The sequence below is a fragment of the Aptenodytes forsteri genome, unplaced genomic scaffold, assembly GCF_000699145.1.
Source record: "Aptenodytes forsteri isolate BGI_AS27 unplaced genomic scaffold, ASM69914v1 Scaffold86, whole genome shotgun sequence".
Lineage (NCBI taxonomy): Eukaryota > Metazoa > Chordata > Aves > Sphenisciformes > Spheniscidae > Aptenodytes > Aptenodytes forsteri.
Genome location: NW_008795715.1, coordinates 536,733 through 557,362, shown reverse-complemented (window position 1 = coordinate 557,362; position 20,630 = coordinate 536,733). Strand labels below are relative to the sequence as shown.

Below are 20,630 nucleotides of genomic sequence, written 5' to 3'. Positions count from 1 at the left end.
GGAGAGAAAAAAAAAATTCTGGCCCTGAGGGTGAGACTCATCCTCCGTAACATGATCTGTTAAAAACTTAGGCAGTGAGTCTACAAACGAGTCATTGGCATCCCTCAGAAATCAAAGGCAGGAGATGCTGCCAGATAGGTGAGTGAGTTTCTCCGGATGGTGTGTCTCTGCCCCATCCCCAGAGGGACTTAGTTTTGCTGCCCACAGACGGGGCTAAGACCCTGGGTGGGTGCATCCGTCCACAAGAACGGCCAGAGAGTCCCTTGGACACCTCCTTCCTACGAGCTGGGCTCTATTTCTGTGTTTGCAGTCTGCTTTCCCACACGCAAATTCTGGTCCCCGCTGTAATCGGTCCTTGGCCAGCTTTTCAAAGCCTTGGCTCGGGTGGTGGCTGTGCTTTCTCAAAGGACGGGCTGTTCTCATCTCCCCTGGGTTTGAGCTTCTTGCTCAGCCCTGGAGCAAAGCGGTGTGCTTTTCCTGTTGCTCTTCTAAAGTCCTGTCTGGTTATTATCTGCAGACCAGAAACAGAACCTTTGCTGTTTGGTCTCCAGCCAAAATATAGCTTATTTTCTTGGTGCGTGGTGCAGTATCTACAAGTCTGTGCACAGCTGGGGTATTTGTGCAATAGAAGCAAAGATTTTTTTTCCTCCCCCCTTTTTCTTTCTTATTGCCCCAGCAAATAGCCCACTGAGCCAGAGAAACACATTTATGGGTAGCAGAGGTTTTTTTTTTTTTTAATTAAATATTTTTTTTTTTAGCTCAGCTCTCACGGAGTGGTTACATCCTGTCCCTTGTCTGCTAACCCCGGCTGTGTGTGTGACTTCTGTAGGAGGGAGTGACACTGTGAGTCAGTGTGAAAGCTGACATGGTTTGGAGGTGGCATCTCTAATGGAAAGGGGAGGTTTGGAGAGGACTGTGGCCATTGCATCTGTTCCAGTGGCATGCCACTGCACACCCTTCTGGGATGCTGCCCAGAGCTGCGGTGGTCCTGGGGCTCCCTCCTGTCCACTCCTGTAATGCGTCCTGTCCCTGCCATGCTTTGCAGATTGAAGCACTTATGATGGAGATGCAGAATCCAGACACGGGCATCAAGACGCAGTCACAGAGGGTGATGATCACAAACATCCCACACGCTGTGGCAGGTAAGAGCTTCGCCGGGGAAAGGGACTGGGCCAAGGAAGTTCATCAAAGAAAAGCTGTGTGTGGACCCCATGGCCACCCCAGGGTTACCACTGCCTGGGTGCATACTGGAGCCCGCGTTCCCAAAAATATTCGCCGTACATCCTTTGAAACATACCTGCTCCTTTTATCTCATTCTCACTCGTGTGTCATTTCACTCCTAGCTCTTTGAATCAGACACACAGAGATTGATAATCATGCACTTTTAGCTGTCTCACATGAGTTTAACTCAAGTGACCTTGCTTTCTCTTAGCATACAGGTGAATAGGTGCTTCAGCCTCCAGACCTGTTGTATTCCTGGTGGGGCTGGATCATAAATAAGGATAAATATTAAAATCCGATTAAAATAGGCAGACTGGAGTCAAACTGAACTTCAGAAATGAACAACAAACAATTAGTCTCCCTTTTAACATTTTCTGCTAATAATCATTTTTCTTCGGTACACAGGAAAAGAACAAAATATCCAACCCACTTCTCTGCCTCTAAATGACAGCTTTTCTTCCTTCAAGCAGGCTGAAGAAGAAACAGACAGGGAGCTGTGCTGCACTGTGTCACGTATGGCGTTACAGGCAGCTCTTATCGCAGTCTCCTTTGTGCCTGCTAGCTCCTTTCACAGGGCACTATCAGTACCTCTGCTTCCCTGTTCTCCAAACCTCCACAAAAGCTCTTGTGAAGCATCCTCCGCTATAAATATTCACACACACTGTACCAAAGTTTCCTCCTCCTGCTTTGGTCTTTCTGCAGCACTTTGAAATCCAGAACACAAACTCCCACTGAAAGCAGTGAGCTTGCTCCAGGCAACTCAGGAGACAACTTAGCCAAATAGATTAATTTTTCCCCACTGTATTTGCAAAGCCCAGTAGGCCCTGTGTGTTGTTTGCCCCAATTTTTTTAAAAAATGAGGAAGCAGAGGCACTGAGATGAAGTCAGTTGCCCATGGGTACAGTCAGTCAGTGAAAGGGTAAGGAGAACTTAGATGACATCTGAAGCTCGTTCTCAGCAGCACCCTCCATGCATTACAGTACAAACCATATCCTGGCTTACATAGCTATTATGCAGCTGAATTTGGTGGAGTGCTTTGCATCTGCAAAGGATCTGGCCTTGCCGCCCCTAGCTGTTAGCGAATAGTTAAGGCAGCACTGCAGAAAAGTTTCCCCTGTACTGAAGATAACGTGCCAACTAGATTAAGTGCAGGGGGAACAAGTACTTCTCTTGATGTCTGGCCAGTGTAAAATACCACTTCCTAAAAGTCCGTGGCTAGGTGATGTGGAGGGAAGATGCCTATTGGTGTTCATCCTCTTTGCGTGCTGTCTGCTTTATTCTGGTTCCTTAGCTGGAATTGCTACGAGTTCCCTCTTGCATAAGTCATAAATTCTAGTCAACTTCTGATAGGCAAGGGACTTACAGTATCCTTGCGTGGCAGTCATCACTCTCTAAACTATGATATTTGTAGTGCTGCGCAAGTTGCGTATATACTGATTGGCTTCTGGGTGTTGCAAAAGAGATTGATTCATGTTTAGTGAGGGAATGGTGAAGACATTAGAGCAGTGGATACAGATCCACTGAAGAGAGCTTGGCTCTTCATGTGCAGGAAGCTAACTAGTTAAATTCAGTGTCAGTAAAATGGCTCACAACAGAAAAGGCAAATAAACCTTCATGTTAAATGCGCACCTTGGGGGAAAAGGCTTACAGAGAGAGCTGTCTAGAAATGAGTGATGAGATAATCCTCTAATTTAATCTATTTCAGGAAGCAGGCGGTAGGATAAGAGCTCTGAGCCCCTATTAGAAAGTTAAGTCATCACTGCAATGTCAAGAAAGGTCAACACCTCAATCTGCAATCCTAGGGGACGTTTGGAGGAAAAGACCGATAGTTGATCAGGGAATGAGTGCATTTTTGCCCTGTTTAAATGGAAGGAGGTTCATGATATTTCCCCCCGCAGAACATAAAACTAAAACTGCTGGAAGTTTATGCTGATTATGGGTACGACTGGCCACACCCCACCAAAAGAACTGGGAGAGATGAAGTGTTTGTGAATGCAGAAATCTTGTTTCCCTTTGATATGTCCTGTGACCACTACAACTTGGATCTGAGACTCGGGCATCCGTTCTGCACTGAAAGTCGTGTCTCTTAAAGGACTCGAGAGGACCAGTCACTGGTCTCTTAATAAAACTGAGACAGGACCGTGCTCTGTGAATCTGAGATACTTTGCAGTGAATCTTTCAAGACAAGACGGTGCAAAACAAGGGGCACTTCACCCTCGCTGGGCGTGGAAGCCGTTGCATTGCTTAAGTCCTTTCTAAGCCAATGATGAGGGTTTAAGTCTTGCTCAGGCCATGTGTGCTTCTGCACACTCACGCTGTGCCATCCTGAGGTCACTGCCTGCCTCGGGCTCCCTCTCACAGGGACTGATGCCTCTTTGGTCAGGAGGAAGCCTGAATGACAGCATGGCCAGTGAGAGACCGGCAATGCATTTTATTGCTGCTTCTCGTGTGGTGCGTTTGAAAGCATGTTTGCAAGAAGGGGTCTGTGCACTCAGTGGGATCCAGAGCACAGTGAGGGGTGAGGACTGGAGAGGTCTCGTTTTGGCCCATGGATTTTGGCACACTCCCAATTTCAAGCACCTGACATTTTCTTTGCTTTACAGGTAATGATATATTGCAGTGGATTCTCCAACGCTTGCAGATCACTGAGGAAGGTGGGTAGAAATGTAAAAATTGAGGCTTTTTCAGCTTTGAGTTGTAAAACTTTAAGGTCTCCATAGATAAAACCTTTTAGATGAATTCTTCTCTCCTGAGTAGCAGCTCACTTTTAAATTCCAGTGCAGTGTTTCTGTGCAATCAAAACGTCTGCCTTCTTCATTTTCAGAGGCACTCCACCTGGGAGACCTGTTTGTCAAATATGGATACATCTACCCTCTTCAGGAGCCAAAGAATCTCACCCTTAAGACAGACGGCAGCCTGTACAGGTTTCAAGTGAGTTGCACCTTCTCTAAAGCCATTGAGAGGGAGTTCAGCACTAGTTTTAAAAACAGGCAGCTGGGGCAATTCCCCAGGAGCTGTAGTCGTGAGGCCATGCTGTGTAACCGTGCTAATCGTTCCATGTGCAGGAGGAAGGGATCCACAGAGAAGCCTCGGGCCAGTTTCCCCAGTTCTGTGTGTCAGATTACAGTTTACAGGCAAACTAATATACTTCCTTCAACTAAATTAGCATACTTGTTCAACTTCAAAATAGCTGTGCTTTCTTCCAAATGTGCGTTCCCTTCCAGGTCTTAAAGTAGCAAATGGAATCGCTGGTTGAAAATAGAATGATCTGGGGAGACTGAATAATGAATATACAAAAAGCACAGTAATAACGGGATGTTATCAAGATTCATGGTTGGACTGTTTTCACTACGATGGCAAATTAGGGTATCCTCGTTCGTACTTTGAATGAGGAGTCTGGTTCCCACATAGTGCCAAATTAGGCTCCAGCATCTCAGTCTGAATGCTCAGGCAGCAGTGAGAGGTTGGCCATATTAACCAACTGCAGAGCAGGAGTGGATTTGACAATGGCAGTCTGCTGACTTCAGTTCTCCTGCTGTAGCTGGCCTGCACCATCGTGTGAGCTGACATGCAGAGCTGAGGCTTTGAGTATAGCAGAGGAGAACTTTCATCTCCCTCCAGTGTAGGTGGTGCTGTGCGCCTCTTGGCATGAGTTCAAGGCTACCGTGCACTAACGAAAGGCTTGTTTTTCTGCAGACCCCCTATTTCTGGCCCACGCAGAGCTGGCCTGCTGATGACACAGACTATGGTAAGTGATAGCGTTGTACGTGTTTAGGAGGCGTAGTGCAAGCAGTTTGTGTGCACACAGTCCTGCACCGTTTGCCGTTCATCTTTTTGTGCTGTGTATCCACATGCGATGACCCGCCCTTGCATTTTCTTTCATATTATTTTGTGAATAATTCCTGGTAATGCTGAATTGAGGGAATGCTCTGGATGTGACCGCCTTGTGGTGGCCTTGATGAGAGAAAGTGCTTAAGCTTCTCTTACGTTCCACTAAGATCCATCTGAAATACTCTGCTGGGTATGCAAGACTTTAAACATAAGGTTAGATTTCCCTGAATAGTTAAGTGTATTCCTGGATCTGAGCCCAAGACTGTCTTCCTGTATATTTGGATCAAGCCCTGCATTCAGAGATAGTTCTTTCTTTATATAATGCACAGTGGCTCCCAATATTTCCTGATGGCTTTTTCCATATCAATCTTCTGTTGCCTTTATAATGCTTTTTATTATAAGGCTGGTCATGAAAGTTGGGCTGATCAGCTTGGTTTGCTCCTGTGGGCTGTGCAGTTCACAGACTGATTTGTTTATACCAAGATTGTCCTCTGTGGCTTTTACCTACATTATGCTGTAGATCTTCTGGGGAAATAGAACAGCCCATTTTAGATTAGAATGTTTTTAATAGAACTTGGAACAAAACATTGGCCTGTATTTGGAAAACTTGGAAGTCAAACTCTGAAGAACCTCAACATCTTAAAGATTTGGTCCAGTATCCTTTGACCTGTGAAACCCTGGCTGAGTTCCCAAAGGAGGAGTGACTGCTGGCAGAAGGCACACACTGTGTGTTCTGTGTGGCTGCTCCCAGCCTGGGCACTGGCTTGTGAAGCATCAGCGACAAAGTGAAAACACCAAGTTCATTTTCCTTCAGTGAGCTCTCGTGATCTTGGAGCTCATGCCTGGGAAGATACTGTAACAGAGGAAGATTCCTGTGGGTAAATTTTTAATTATTCTTGGATTTGTTGGTCTAAGTATAACTGACTGCTTATTTGCTTCTCCCTCCACAGCAATTTACCTAGCAAAGAAGAACATTAAGAGGAAAGGGATTTTAGAGGAATATGAAAAGGTAAGGAGATGTTGTACTTGTTCCATTGCAAGCCACTCGTTTGCTATAGCTTTAGCCCTCTGTTGCTAATGAATGGAGCGTGGCAAAAAATCACCTCTTCAATTGCATGAGGCGTTACTCCAGCAATGTCAAAAGCCAAAATTTTGGAAGTGAAAAAGTGGCCAGTACAGGAAAATACTCTGAAGTCATTGATAATTTTAACGGGGATAATTGCTCTCCTTGCAGTGGTATTTTTGAACTGTTGCAATTCATGTAATTACGTTCAGAACAATCCAGATTTCTTGGCTTGGTTGCCAGCCTGGCCTAGTTGAGCTATGGAGAGTCAAGAAAACCCTGGCATGGGAGCGCCTTGTCCAGAACTTTCACACTAACAGCTTTTTTATTTTTATTCCAGGAACATTACAACATGCTCAATCAAAAAATAAACTACAAGTGGGATTTTGTTATTATGCAGGCCAAAGAGCAGTATAAGTGAGTTGACTTGCATTCCCTTATTTGCATCATCGGGGAGGGTATGAGGAGGCAGAGCTTCAGTGTCTTGGTACACAGTTAAATTAACAGTTTAAAAACATAAACTGCAGCTTTAAAATAACTTGCAAGTGTCCCTCAAGATTGTGAAACAAACCTGCCTTTCATATCAGCTTAGGGTTCGTCCAAGTGAACTTTGTTCACTTCACACTTTGCGAGTGAAGGATTTCAGACATTTTCAAATGACTGGACACCCACTTGCAAAGCCTCACCCTCGCCTGCTGCACCTGCATTTCTCTCCCCACCTGGCATTTGTCTGCCAAAGACGTGGAATCGGTGTGGTTTGTGAGAGCACAGGCAGGGGTGGGTGCCTTTCCTGCCGACACATGCACATACCTCTTTGCAAATGTTTTTTGCACATGCATAAGTGTGCAGGGGGAGGTCTAGATTTTGCACCTGATGTCACTCCCTGAAGAAACCGAGGTCTGATGCTGCAGCGTGCAGGCCCTCATTAGAGACAGTTTCTTTTAGCTCAGGGTTGTCCATGAGCATTTGTGGATCAGGCCACTGGACTTAGGACCTGTTATTGGTCTGGTTCAATTACTGCAATCAAGAACAGTAAATGTTCCCAGCAGGGACTTCTGGAGAAAACCCTGAAGTGCATACTTAGGCACCCAGTGAAAATTACTTGACTTTAGGAGCTGAATCCTTCAAATTCCCAGGAAAGTTAGTGCATGTGAGATGGGATTACTCCTTTGGAGATAGGATCTTTCCTACTTCTGTGGATTCCTTTTACCTTTTTTTGCCTCCCAGCACAGCAGGCACTGCCTCTGCTGTCAGCAGTGTTTCTGTCTTCACTGGGATGGTAGCCAAGTCGTCAGAATACAGCTCATCAGATAACTGTCTCATTAAACACGAGACTGTTGTTCTTGTAAATTGAGGTCAGACATGGGCTAAGAGATGCCAAATGCAGTTTTAAAGTTAGATACCGAGACACTGTCTGAACTAGTAGATGAAACACGTCTGAGGCTGTTTGATGATGATACTGGGGCAGACTGGTGCAGAACAGCCCGCATCCACCCTGTTAACCACAGCAGGGTGGCCACATGCAAACAGCCTTTTGGGAATACTCCCTTGCCCATGCTAAGTCCCAAATTGTGCTGCGGACTTGTCTGGGAAAGAATTAGTTGGTCCAAGCCCAAACCATGCTGGTGCTTCTTCTATTTAATAGTAGAGGTGCTTTGGGTTTTAGTGCCTGGGAACACTGCTTGGCCCCATTTCCAAATCATTTCTGTGAGAAATGCCCCCCCTTTACTGCAAGACGGGGACAAGACATGTCCGGGATGTATCTCTGTGTGGCAGTTCTCAGACACTGCCCAGAGACATCAGAGATGGATAAACATGAGGCAGCAGGACTGACCACAAGTAGTGCGTTGTTAGTGTAAAACTCTACCAAAGGGCTGTCTGTCTAATCAAAAGAGGATGTGTCTCCTCCCAGCTGAGCTCAGGAAGACGATGATTTCTCAAAAGCTACAGTCATGTGTGGCCATGTGAACAGCATGATCTGCAGTCCAGAATTAGCCGGGGTAAGGTGTGGTAAGGAGGCTGCAACAGAGCATCGTGCAGTCAGGCTGGGACCCACGGGGCAGGGGAGACTGGAGGTGTGCCCCCTTTCTCATCCCACTGGTTTTAGGAGAGGAAAATTCGTGAATTCCCCTGGTAGAGTTAAATCCTGTTCTTGGCTTTGCAGGGCAGGGAAGGAGCGGAAGAAGGCAGACAGGTACGCTCTGGACTGCCAGGAGAGAGCCTACTGGCTTGTGAACCGAACTCCTGTAAGTAGAGGATGTTGTCGTGTGGGTTTAGTGCCTCCCTGCAGCCACTTGGGACAAACTCCCGCACGCTAAGGGCATGGCTGTGGACATGGCCTCTGGGCTGTGCACCCTGTCGCTTCTCCTCGGGGAAGGGGTCAGCCCAGGCCTGCCCTGAGTCCACACCTTTCTCCTTGGTTGCTCTCAAAGGTGCAAGGGAGGGAGGTCCGGCTGTAGCACCCATGCTCGGAGGGGAGCATTGCCAGATTCGGAGGGCAGAGTTCCCCCGGGGCACTGCTGGCTGAGAGCTGCTGGCAGTGGAGCCCTTCAGGGCTCAGGGGTCTCCTCGTGCATTTGTGTGAACCACAAACTTCAAAACAAATGAGTTACAAAGCTATTGATGTTTCTTGTTCATAACAGCCCGGCATGCTAGATGTCCTAGAGTATGGATTAGACCGCGTAACAGATCCCAATGAAAATAAGGTAAACCAGGTGAGACAGGTTTTCTTTTCACACCTACTGAATTTGTTCGGGAGGACCCAGACAATGTCCCTAGGACTGTGGTTTTTTGGGCACCGCAGGCTGAGCGAGTCAGCTCAGCCGTGACAGCCAGTCGGGCCAGAAGTTGAAGCTGTCTCATTGTCCGGGGGGTGGGGCCCTCGAAATAGGCTTTGGCAGCATCTTTTGGCTTGAAAGTACTTTGTCAGCTTTCTTGCCACACCAGTTAGTGTGAGTGTTTAGCTACAGGACATGTTTTCTCTGCTGGTGAAGCTGCATTAAGGAATCCTCTACCTCCAGATGCTTGTTGCTGCCTTTTTATTAGTGGTGAACGGACTGTGGGGGGTTGTGGAGTGTAAAGGATCAGAGGAAAGATCCGGGTTTACAATAAAATAACAGAATACCTCCAAAAGGGTAATGTGTGGCAAGAAGATGGAGAAGTTGGTGTGGTGGATAGGAGACACAAAACGTTGCCTAAAAATGCATATTGTATAGCTAGACCATAAAGAAACAAAATTAATGAACTGAGACCGTGGAGGCTGTTAACTGGGTGGGACTGGTTCAGAGTCCACAACAAGACATGCAGTCAGTGGATGAGGAGCTGCTCGTCTCTTTCTTCATCAATCCTTTTCAGCAATCCTGCATTTGTGCACTTAATGGTGTTCACTTGGAAGTGAAGTCAGTGTCTCTCAGCAATTAAATGCAAATGTTACTGCAATCGCACTCACTGTATTCCCACAACTTCTCATTTTTGTAACAGCCTTTAAACATCTCAACAGCCAGAGGCAGGATAATTGCTTTGGCCAACTGTGTTCTGTTGCTATAGAGACTGAAAATGAGCAAAATGTAGGGTTGGGGTGTATTTTATTTTTTCTTGTTGTAAGTAGCAGCTGCCGAAAGCCTTTTGTTTTTCTTTGTTTTTCTTTTTTTTTTATTTTTTAAGAGAAAAGGAGTGGAGGAAAGGGAGAGGGATGGAAAAGAGGAGTAAGCCAACTTCTCGCCCACAGTTTTACAGCTGACATGGAAGGAGATTTTAGGTTTGCAAACAGTCTGAAAGCCCGTAGCCATCTGCCAGCTGCTTGGTAGCAAAGAGGAAGTGAGCTGAGGGATCTCCGTTCAGTTCCCACCCTGGACATAGAGAGATGGTCGATTCCTCCCGTCAGCAGAGACTCCAAGGAGGGCATGAGCCAAACGACACCAGCTTTGGGGTGACTTCACTGCCTTTCTCCTTTAAGCTGATCTCTGAGTTATGCCTCCTCTCTGGAGGCTGAGCTGAAGAGGGAAGGTTCTTCTTGCTCCTCTTTTTGCTTTTGAAAGAGCGATTAACAATACACTAGACAGCCAAAAGCCCATGTAGAGCCACCTTTGGACTAGGAGCTTTTTTTTTATTTCTGCAGGCTGCTCTCTCAAACACCTGTGGCTCAACAGCCTTTGGTGAGCAGAAAGGATGGCCCAAGCTCTGCCAGTAAATGCTGAGCTGGACTGTGCTTTGTTGGCCGTATTTTACTCCTGCTGAAGGCAGTGTGGAGTTTTATTGATGTTTTCTGTGGGCCCAGCCTCTGGCTCTGACATAGGTGAAACGATGAGAGCAGAAAATGAGTGCATGAATCCAGTGCCCATTTATTTGATTTCTGTCTGTTCATGCTCAATCTAGCTTCACTTTGTTGGCCAATTAGCTTTCTTTTATCTTGACAGCTGAGAAAGAAAATATTCCCGGTGATAATTAATTTCTGACATCAGAATGACTTCTTTGAAGCTGATATTGGCATGAACATCTCTCTTTCACTTGGCTCAGACCCTTTGGTGGGCTGCTCCCTCCTTAATTGATAGAGTCCTCTGGGGATAAACAGGTGCTCAGCCAAACATCGCACTCCTTTGAAAGAGACTTTTATTACTGACCCATGAGCATCCCTCCTGGTTATAATGAGTTAGGAGTTGTAGTTGGGCAGGAGGAATAAGGCAGAAGTAGCCATCCCTTGAACAGCTAATTAAGGGATGCTTTAGCCTTTTGTTACCCAGGTCTCAGGCTCATGATTGGGCCTCACTGCTTAGAGAGTTACCAGGCAACTGCCAGAGCCTGCTGACTCGCCTGCAGGTACACACTCGGCTTTTGCCGCCTTCTGTAACCAGAGAGTCTTTCTGAAAGGTGCTTTAGCTTAGCCAAAAATCACTGCGCTAGATTCAGGGACTGCTGAATGAAATGCCCTGGCTTGTTGTACGCAGCAAATCAGCCACAGATCATCGTAGTCATTGCTGGCCTTTAATTTCATAAGTCTCTGTCAGTTTGGCTGCCTGATAAATGCATAGCTTCTGCTGCATCCATCACATCTTTTGAAATAACAGGGTCAGAAGCAGATAAACAAGATAGGGGAAAACCGGCAATTTGAATGAAACTGGGCGTATGGACTGTTACAGATTTGATTTCCAGCTGTTGGGCTGGAAGCACCAGCACAGTAGAGATGCATGTTGAGATGATCTTATGCTAGACTTAGAATTTGCCTCTGGCGTGCAGGGCTCCCAGCTGGCTGTGTGTAGGGAAAGGCCCACACCTGCACCCGAGAAGAGGTGTTCGTGTGTACAGAAACAGAGTTGTGTGCATGCCAGAGTGCTGTTTGCCACTGCAGTGTCAGAGAGGCAATGTCCACAGGTTTTTGCAATAAAGGGAGCTGCAAAGGGAGGCTGAGCTGTGCTGGCACTGCCTCGTGCTCGGTGGCTGGTGCTCTGTGCAGGATCCCCGTGGTCATCCTCACAGCTTGCTGAGCTGTGTGCACAGACAGAGAGCACTGTGGCATTCAGGGCAGAGTGTGGGCATGATTTGCAGTGCCCTGGTCCAAAATGAGTTCTGGATAACAGTGGCCTGTGCTTGTTCTTCACTCCAAGCTCCATCTAGGCATACACACAAAAGCTGTTATCCCGCTGTTTATGGCCTCTGTAAACACTGAATGGTGGCCAGACAGGCAAAAACATAATGACCACAATGTGGTCAGGAAGACCCACACTGAGAGCAGAGGAGGTCCATGCAAATGGTTAGCTGGAAATTAGCAGATGCCCCAGCTCTTGTAGGAGCTCGTGGCTTCAGCCATGTGGATCGGCTCCAGACACAGGGCTCTTGAGCAGGTCCTGGCTGGCTCCCAGCTGAGCTTTGCAGCCGCTGCCTGTGTGCATGGGGAGTGCTCAGCTGCTGGCAGCGGGGTGTGACGAGGCCGTGCAGGGTGTCCAAGTGCTGTTGTGTGTCTCGGGGAGGAGGATGTTTACAGCTCACGGCACTTGCCTGAGACAGACTGAGGTCTCTCACTAATTGCCATTTTGATTTGAAGCCTGCAGGGCTGGGGAGCTTATCCGCGGTAATTGTGATAAGTCACTCGTTAAGGGCATTGCAAAATTAATCTCATTATAAGAAATGACTCTCTTGTTCCAAATATTATTTCCTTCCAAATGAGGGAGGGTGGGTGGGTGGTACAGGGCAGTTTGGCATTGCTGCTGTCAGTAGCAGTGGGTAAGGATGGCTAGGATGGCGGGGACAACTGGCAGTGCTCAATAGGACACGGGGAGTATTCAGGGTCCCTTGTACCAGCAGCGAAGCTGGAAACTGGTCATGGGAGCACTGTGGGAGAAAGGGAAATTAAATGATGTGTGGCCCTGGGGTGAAATAGCTGAGATCCTTCCCAGTTACTGTGGATTTGAGAACTGGAAAGGACTGAACACAGCCAGCACCTGCAGCCCTCAATAGGGTGTTCAGCGCTGGGCTCCTCTTTGATTCCACTCCAGTTCAGTGTGCCACTACTCAGTGATGCTCAGCCCTTCTCATGCCATAGCCCCCTTTTCTGTGCGAGCCTTTGCAAATCCCCTCCCCACCCTGGAGCACCCCAGCAAAGCCCCTTGGCTTTCTCAGGACAAGCTGTCCAGAGCGCTGACCTATGTGCTCAGGCTGTGGCAGGGTGTAGGATGCACTTTCAAAAAAATCTTTCCCTGTTTGCAGACATGGCATTAGCTTTGATTTTTACTTGCCCACATAAAATTTTTCTGTAGTGATGGCAGTTTAATTCACGCCTTCCTTGCTCTACATATCATTTAACTTACTGAGTTCTTTTTCTCTTTCCCACCAGCTGTTTGTCTCGTGTGTGTGTGGTGTGCTGCCTGCCTCTAAGACCCCTGTAGAAGATAACACAACTTTACTGCCACGTGAGCTGCCTTCAAGCCATTATGCCAGCATCCACCCCTCCTCGCCCCACTGTACCAGGCCTGTCTGAGGCACCCACTTGACGAAACAGAGGAAGAAATGAGGGGCCTTTTAAAACCATCTAATGATTTTTAACGTGTTGATTTACCTAAAGTAAATGCCCTAGCCACACTTAAGTTCCATCAAATGGAAGTGCCAGTTCAGCTGGCACTTGTAAATCTGATGGGGCCTGGTTTGTATCTCAGGTTTCCCCAAGGAGATAGTGAACTCCTATTGTGCAGGAAATAGCTGGCCTGAAACAGAAACAAAATTCTCTAAAGAGGACACTTCTAGGACAGTAAATGCAGCGAGTTTCTCTGCACAAGCAGGTGATTTGTTTTTTTTCTTCCCTCCCATTTCTACAGTCTATCTGAAACAATGATGACACTGTAGAAATGGGGGGAAGAAATGGTGCCTGCATGGAAGCTGGCCTGGCATCAGGGGTACAGCTACAGGGTGAAAAGCTGTTCTTTACTCCGTGTGTCCTCCATCACTTATAAGATGTTCCAGGAGGCTTTGAATCAGCAAGTGAGGCTGTACAGTCCTGTGGCCAATGATCCTGTTGTCCAAGAGCTTCTTCCTCCCCCTGATGTGTCAGCCCTTACCCCCTCGCACGCAGTTCCTTGTGTGTGGCCAGCAGAGCATTGCTGCTGGTGCAGCTACTGTTTGCTTTCCTGTTTGTCCCTGCTGAGAGTTTGTCCCCACTGCAGTCATTCAGAGCCGGTCATGATATTTCCAGCAGAAAAAGCTTCCTCCCTTTGCAATGCGATAGCAAGGATTTCTGTTAGTACTACACTGGCCAGGCTAGGTCTGTGTTAGGATCAGATGGGCTGGCTTCATGGTAGTGCTGTACAGATTGGCTGATCTGCTGCATATCTGGCTCCTGCTGCTGAAATGGTGAGTGTGCCCTCTCAAAATCAACCAAGTTTCAGCAAAATGTGCATATTTTTCTTCCATATAGAGAATAGTTTCTCCCTCCTGAGCAGGACTAGTGACGATGGTTAAAATACAAAAGCAGATCTGCACCAGTGTCCCCACGATGGTCCCCTCACAAAGCAGCCCTGGGAGAGCGTCTTGCCTTTCCCAAAATAGGGGCACCTCAGGGTGCAGGTTTTCTGGTGAGAAGATGGGAGAAGCAGGCTGCCCGTGGCATTCGATACAAGATGCTTCATCCCTCGTCGCTCACAAACTGCACTTCACCAAGGCATTCTGCAGACCCATGTCTGCCACAGGGTTAGTTTGATAGAATAATTCTGGGATGCAGATCTTGTTGGCTAAAACGGGAGATGAAGAACTGAAACACTGCATAAGCCTTTAAAGGCTTGCTGAGAGCATCCCTGACTTAGCCTGTCTTTCCTTCTCCCTCCTCAAGTTTATTTCACACAAAGTAACTGTGCTTCAAAGGAAGCTGTGTGAATAAACACCCCGCAGTTAATTTCTTGCCTTCAATTGCTTGCTCATTTGTGGATGACATGTAACATAGTCTGAGTTATTCAAATCACAGCGTAAGCACCCTTTGCACAGCAGATACTGCTTCTGAGGCTTTTAATTGTGGTGTTTATATTTTGCAATGTGTTGGTTCCTGTCTCCTTTAGCTTATATTGAATGATCTAATCTGTGTCTCGTAAACGAATCTATTTTAGCTCCATTAGAATAACCCCTTAATTGAAGGCATACAGGCAGCCTCTGATGGAAGAAGCAATGCTAAACAGTAAATACAGCTAATGGAACGATTTACGGTGTGTGGATGCTCTTAACTTTGATGATACCCTGATTAGCTGAGCTGCTGTGTTTGATTTTAATTGTAATGAGAATTAATGGGAGAGCGCTGCACAACAGCAGCCCTGCAACGGTGTTTTCATGTCTCAAAAAAGGCAAGTGAAAACACCCACCCCAATTTAATGGGTTTTGTTTCTTTATTTTACAGAAAAAAACTATGGACGTTTATAGGAGAGAGGTAAGTGGTCCTTCCCTCACTTCTAGGCGTTTATCCTGTATGTATTGCTTACATCAGTGTTGCATGGAGGCTTAAAGCCCCCTTTACAGGGAATGAGCAGTTTCGAAAACGCCTGGGTTTGGCTGGCAGAGTCTCTGCTCCATGGAGCTTTTGGTCAGTGTGCTTTCAGGACATTTCCTGCCTCTGCACTGCAGGCAGCCAGCAGCTCTCCCAGTGACGGGAAGGCTCAAGCAAGGACAGACACCAGGGCTAAAATCCAATAGATCAGAATTAGCGGTGGGGAAATCATAGGAGATACATCCAGCGGTGCCAGTGCAGAGACAGCCAAGGATCAATGATAATTACATGCTAAATCATCCAGAGCATTTGTAGGTGCCTAGAATGGTAGCTATTATCCAATTTTTATATAGCATGGGGAGTGCTTTTTAGTTACTTGCACATTGCAAAACGCTCTTCTGACATTTGCAATAAGGTCAGTGAAAACAGCCATTTTACTAAGACAGTTTAGGGATTCTCTGATTCCTTGGACATCCAATAATTAGGGCAGAGGCAGTCCTTGTTGTAGTTAGCCTCACTACCTGGGAGAGGGCATGTTTGAGGTTCAGATAGAGGTGGCCTTGTCTTCACATCTCCATGCTCCTAACCATGGACATGTCTGATCCCTCTCAGATCATGTACTATCAGCAGGCCATCATGAAGTCCAGAGTGAAATCTTCTGTCTCTCTCGGAGGGTAAGTTCTGATTTCCTTCTGTCCACACATTAATTAGTCTTCAGTGCTCATCTCCTAATGAGATGATTAAGCTATCTGCTCTGGCAGCTGGTGACTCAGTCAGGGCAATCGATGTGGCCACACGCAGTGTTTGTGCTGTCTGGGCTGTGTGTTGCCTGGGCCAGGAGGCGTAAGGCGGAGGATGGGTCAGAGTCCCAGTCATGATGAAGAGTCTCCCTCAGAGCTAAGGGGAGCTTTGCTATGAATGTCTGTAGAGCAGTGCCAGCCTCGCAGTTGAGATTCCCTCTGAAATCAAGAGATGTTCAGACTGATCGGAACTGGACTGTGGCGCTTGGGACCCAGCACAGCTCTGCAGTCTGGAAAAGCAGCTGTGTGGAGGCTGCTTTGCGAGGATGCAATGCTGTGTCCGTCCTGTGCCTGTTCCTGTGCGGGATGAGTAAGCAGCAGAGACAGACTGACCCTCCTGTCCCTGGTCCCCAGCCTGCTGGGCTGGATTCAGCCCCAGTGAGTGTTCTTGCTTGTATGGTGATGCTCATCAGAAGGCAGCAGAGCTGGGGGAGTCTCTGGTTATTCTGTATTATGAAGGAACACACACCTCTCCGTGAATGTCCAAGCAATTAATTAGCAATTCCTCTTCTCAGTGGGAGTGTTTCCTGATCAGATTCTTGATGTAGCCAATTAAGTGCAAAGCTCCCAGTCCTAGCATTAGCCATTAGTGCATTTGCCACAGGCATTTCTTACCTGGAATCTTATGTGCTGGCCAGTTGCCTAGAGGTGCAGTCCACACCACCAGCCTATTTTACATAGTCATTGCCACCCAGAGATTCATATCGAATCTGAGATAAATAAGGTGCTCAGGCCTGTTCCCTGGGAGAAGAGAGTTGTGGATGAATTAAATGGGAGGAAGAGTCTGGGAAGTAGTGCTGTCTTCTGAGAACCACAACTTGCAAGGCACCAGCGGTTCTGCTCATTTCACCTGTCACTGACTCCCAGGCCACTTAAAACTCTTCTGCCTCAATTTTCCAGACTGTGAGCTGGAGCTGGGGACATCTGACTACCTTCCAGGAATTTTGTGGTGCTTAACTGTTTGGCAATGGAGCTTTTCACACATTAGTCCTAGTCTTCTGACAGATAATGCGTATCACCTAGATCAAAAAATCCTCAGGAAATTTGGATCTCCATCTCAGCTGCAGGATTGGGTCCAAATCAAATTATTATTGATGAGGATAAGAGCAGCAACTAGATAGTGTGCATGCATCAGAGCATTGTATTGATTTAGGAGGTGCTGCAAAGCACTAATCATTAAAAGGACAGAGTAACGTTACCTGAGTTGACAGGTTTAGATTTGTAGCTCGATTAGAATATATGGATTGGAGTGAATTATGCAGGTGCTGAATGCCTTGGCATTTCCAGTGAGAAGATAGGATCGAGCACTTCTGTGCCAAACCTGTGGTATGCTTTGTGCAGTAGCATTGTATAATTGCAGGATATATGCCAAGGTGCCTGTTAGCAACGGGCCCTTGGACAGTGCGCTCCCAGCTTTGAGCACATGAAAGCAGTTTGGCCTGGAAGGAATTTTAAACACAGAAACCAGATGATTTTTTTCAAGAATGAAAAAGGGAGGAGAAAGCTAAAATTCCAGGACATTAGTGAAATCAGTTGTAATTACAAGTCTGGCCAACTTAGAAGGTAGGAGAAGTGTTTGTCTGGTTCCTGCTAGGATAGAGACATTTTTGCTTTGTGCTGAGCCCTCAAACTCATTTGCAGAGGAATGAGCCGTGCAGTAGGTGAGCAGAGGAAAGGAGAAGCTGGGATGTGCCCTCAGCACTCCTTCACCTCTCCCAGAGCTCCCTGTGCTCTCCCACGCCCTACGGGAAGGCTGTGGAGAACCCACCCTGAACAAATACAGCGCTTGCTTTCCTCTTCTCTGGCACTTTCCTCTTTGTAATGTGTGGCACAAAACAGCACAGGATCAGGCCTTTGCCAGTTGGCTGGAGAAGGAGACGGAAACCATTTGGGAGCTTAGTCCCACTTCCTTGAAATGAAGAGGCAAAGGAGGTGATGGAAGAAAGTCTTGTCTCTCCGAGCACTTGAGCTGGCAAAATCAGTGCTTTGGAAGACAACTGGGAGATTACTGTTTGGGAAATGGAAAAGGTTAACTGTGCTAATGAATCAGTTTTTCTAGTAAGGCAGGGGCCACATTCCAGATCCCCGTGCTGAGAGGGCTGCATCTCTGAAGATATCCATAGTCTGTGCGACCATTTATTTGCAATGGGGCTGGCCGCAATTCTGTTTGCGAATTAATATTTTGATTTTGTTGGATTTACTTGCAGGCTTGTGAAGTACTCTGAGCAGTTCCTCTCCAATGATCCTATCCTGTCTGGATGTCTCCCCGGCAACCCCTGGATAATAGATGACCCTGAGTTCTGGGATCTCAATGCAAAACTGTATGTATTTGTATTCTCTTGCCAGCTTGTGGTTTACACTGACCTTTATGCTGATAGAAATCAGAAAAGGGAACCATTGCTTTCGTCATGATATCTGGTCTCTGATCATGAGCAGGGAAGTGTTCCCTTTCTGACATAGCTTGGCCATGCTAAAGAAACTGTCTCTTGGGAATATTCCATGCTGAACTTCCAGCATTATCTTCTTCAAGTGGAGCCTTCCTTAACATTACAGAAATTCCTAAACTGATGATGGGAGTATGCACTCAGCCACTGCTGAGTGGGTCTAATCCTCCCCTTGGATAAGTAAAGTCTACTTTTACTAGCACAGGAATGGAACATGACTAGTTACACTCAGGTATAGCACTTGGTTTAGTGTTCACCTTGCTAAATTAGGTGCTGCCAATGGTGTAGCAATTCAGGGTTCAACTACTGGCCCTTGGTCTTTGCACACACCTCAGGCTGCTTTCTTAGGAGAGAGTTTGAGTTGGAGGCACATACTGGTGGTCCATCCCTTCTCTGAGGTCTCCCTTGGTTTTCCATTCAGATAGTATTTGCTAATTATACAGTGGCATCTCTGGGCTTGAAGCATACAACATATTACTGGTTCTCATTTGAGACCAGCAATCCTGTTAGAGTGATAATAACCCATTAGACAGCCCCAAAGGATACCTTCACAGAATGCCTTTATGAGAAGCAAAGCTTTGGGCAACAACCAGTGCCTCCTCCAGAACGGGACTGAGTCAAACCTCCGGCAAAGCTGGGCTGTCATTGTGAGAGCAGCATAAATCCGAGATAAATCCTCATCCCACTGTGTACCAAGTTGTTTAATTATGGCTTACTTAGTGGGCTGACTTCAGGAGATCATTACAGCACTCTGGAAAACAGAGAGTGCTGAGAGGTCTCTTGGCGTTCCAGCAGAGGGCATTTTGGGTTTAATTAATCTGACAATTAGATGGGCCACATGAAACTGGCAGTGCTGTTTGTTTTCAACCTGTGCAGAGTGGAAATCCCCACCAGAATGCGTGTGGAGCGATGGGCCTTCAATTTCAGTGAGCTGATACGGGACCCGAAAGGTCGGCAGAACTTCCAGCTCTTCCTGAAGAAGGAGTTCAGCGGTGGGTCTGCTGTGTCTCTATTCGTCCCTGCCTAGGCCACACAGCAGGATGCTGCACAGCTGAGACAGAGCAGTGGTGGAAATCCATGCCTTTGCAGTAGGTGCTGTGAGCTGGGCTGAGACAATGACAAAGTCACAAAGTAAAGGCAGTAGAAGTGACTTTGGAGGCAATGGCTGCGCAGCCAGTGCCACCATCTAGTGGCACAGGACACAAAATACAGTCCAGGGCACTCCCTGTGCTGGGGGACGGCTCCCAGGCAAGCTGGAACTGGCTGAATTCACAAGCTCTTACAGGTGTCATTTCTCCCCGTTTTCCTCCTTCAGTCCCAAGGGGATTTTCAAGGTGGCTGTAAGAATTGGAGAGACTGAATTGGGGCCAACACATATTGAGTCAAACAAACTCAGTTTAGGAGTTAATAAATGGGATTGCGTTTTCCTCAGTCTCGCTCTCTGCTGACTGCGTCCTTGTTTCGCAGGAGAGAATCTGAGTTTCTGGGAAGCCTGTGAGGATCTCAAGTATGGAGACCAATCCAAGGTCAAAGAAAAAGCAGAGGAAATTTACAAGTGAGTGTGATAATTTTACATTCTTAAACTCTTTGTACGTGAGTCCCATCACCTTCTTCCACACGTTGTCATTCTCCAAATGATTTATTCCTGAGACTTTTCTTTGTAAGCTGTCATCAAACGTGGCTGTCCTATGTCCCCACGTAGGAAAGGAGCTTTTGTGAAGATGAAACCATAGGTATTGTTTTGTTATATAGTTATTTTTCCTCTCTCTTCTCCACTATTACATTTAGGCCTTAGCATGTAATTTAAATAGAAGTATGGAATAGCAAAGATCTTGGGGCTGCCACGAGGAGAGTGGAGAGACCCTTTTTGCTTCCTGTGGGCTAAAATTTGGTTTATATTGTGTGTTAACAGTGCAAGAGGAAGTGACTGCATGTTGTACTGTCGAAGAGGAGATTGACTGCCCAAGATCAGGACAGCAAATTGTAGTGGGGAGCTAAAGGAACTTTCCCTTTCATGCACAGGCAGAGGAGTCTCCAGGAATTCTCCAGTTGTTAATGGCACTGTTGATTACTCCTCCTTGCAGGCTCTTCCTGGCTCCAGGAGCAAGGCGCTGGATTAACATTGATGGCACAACAATGGGCATCACGGTCAAAGGCCTCAAGCACCCTCATCGTTATGTTTTAGATGCTGCTCAGACCCACATTTACATGCTGATGAAAAAGGTTTGTTATTTGTTTCCAAAGCCTTAGGGGGATTCCAGTTCTCTGGGCCTTTCCATGCCTTTGTGTGCGATCAGCTGTCACTTTCAAGTGGCCTT

The 20,630-nt window shown here is 46.9% G+C and overlaps 1 protein-coding gene across 1 annotated transcript in view; it reads left to right on the top strand.

The window, feature by feature from the left end:
• RGS9 (regulator of G-protein signaling 9) overlaps positions 1-20,630 on the top strand; it is a 31,937-nt gene that overhangs the window by 8,652 nt on the left and 2,655 nt on the right. Inside the window, exons 2-15 of the mRNA XM_019473190.1 lie at positions 1,046-1,142; positions 3,825-3,875; positions 4,046-4,152; positions 4,918-4,969; positions 6,003-6,061; positions 6,456-6,532; positions 8,280-8,361; positions 8,758-8,820; positions 14,982-15,011; positions 15,681-15,742; positions 18,076-18,189; positions 19,189-19,304; positions 19,780-19,867; positions 20,397-20,535. Of these exons, the coding sequence (XP_019328735.1) occupies positions 1,058-1,142; positions 3,825-3,875; positions 4,046-4,152; positions 4,918-4,969; positions 6,003-6,061; positions 6,456-6,532; positions 8,280-8,361; positions 8,758-8,820; positions 14,982-15,011; positions 15,681-15,742; positions 18,076-18,189; positions 19,189-19,304; positions 19,780-19,867; positions 20,397-20,535 (1,125 nt within the window). The 5' untranslated portion in view covers positions 1,046-1,057. The remainder of the gene's footprint in view (positions 1-1,045; positions 1,143-3,824; positions 3,876-4,045; positions 4,153-4,917; positions 4,970-6,002; positions 6,062-6,455; positions 6,533-8,279; positions 8,362-8,757; positions 8,821-14,981; positions 15,012-15,680; positions 15,743-18,075; positions 18,190-19,188; positions 19,305-19,779; positions 19,868-20,396; positions 20,536-20,630) is intronic.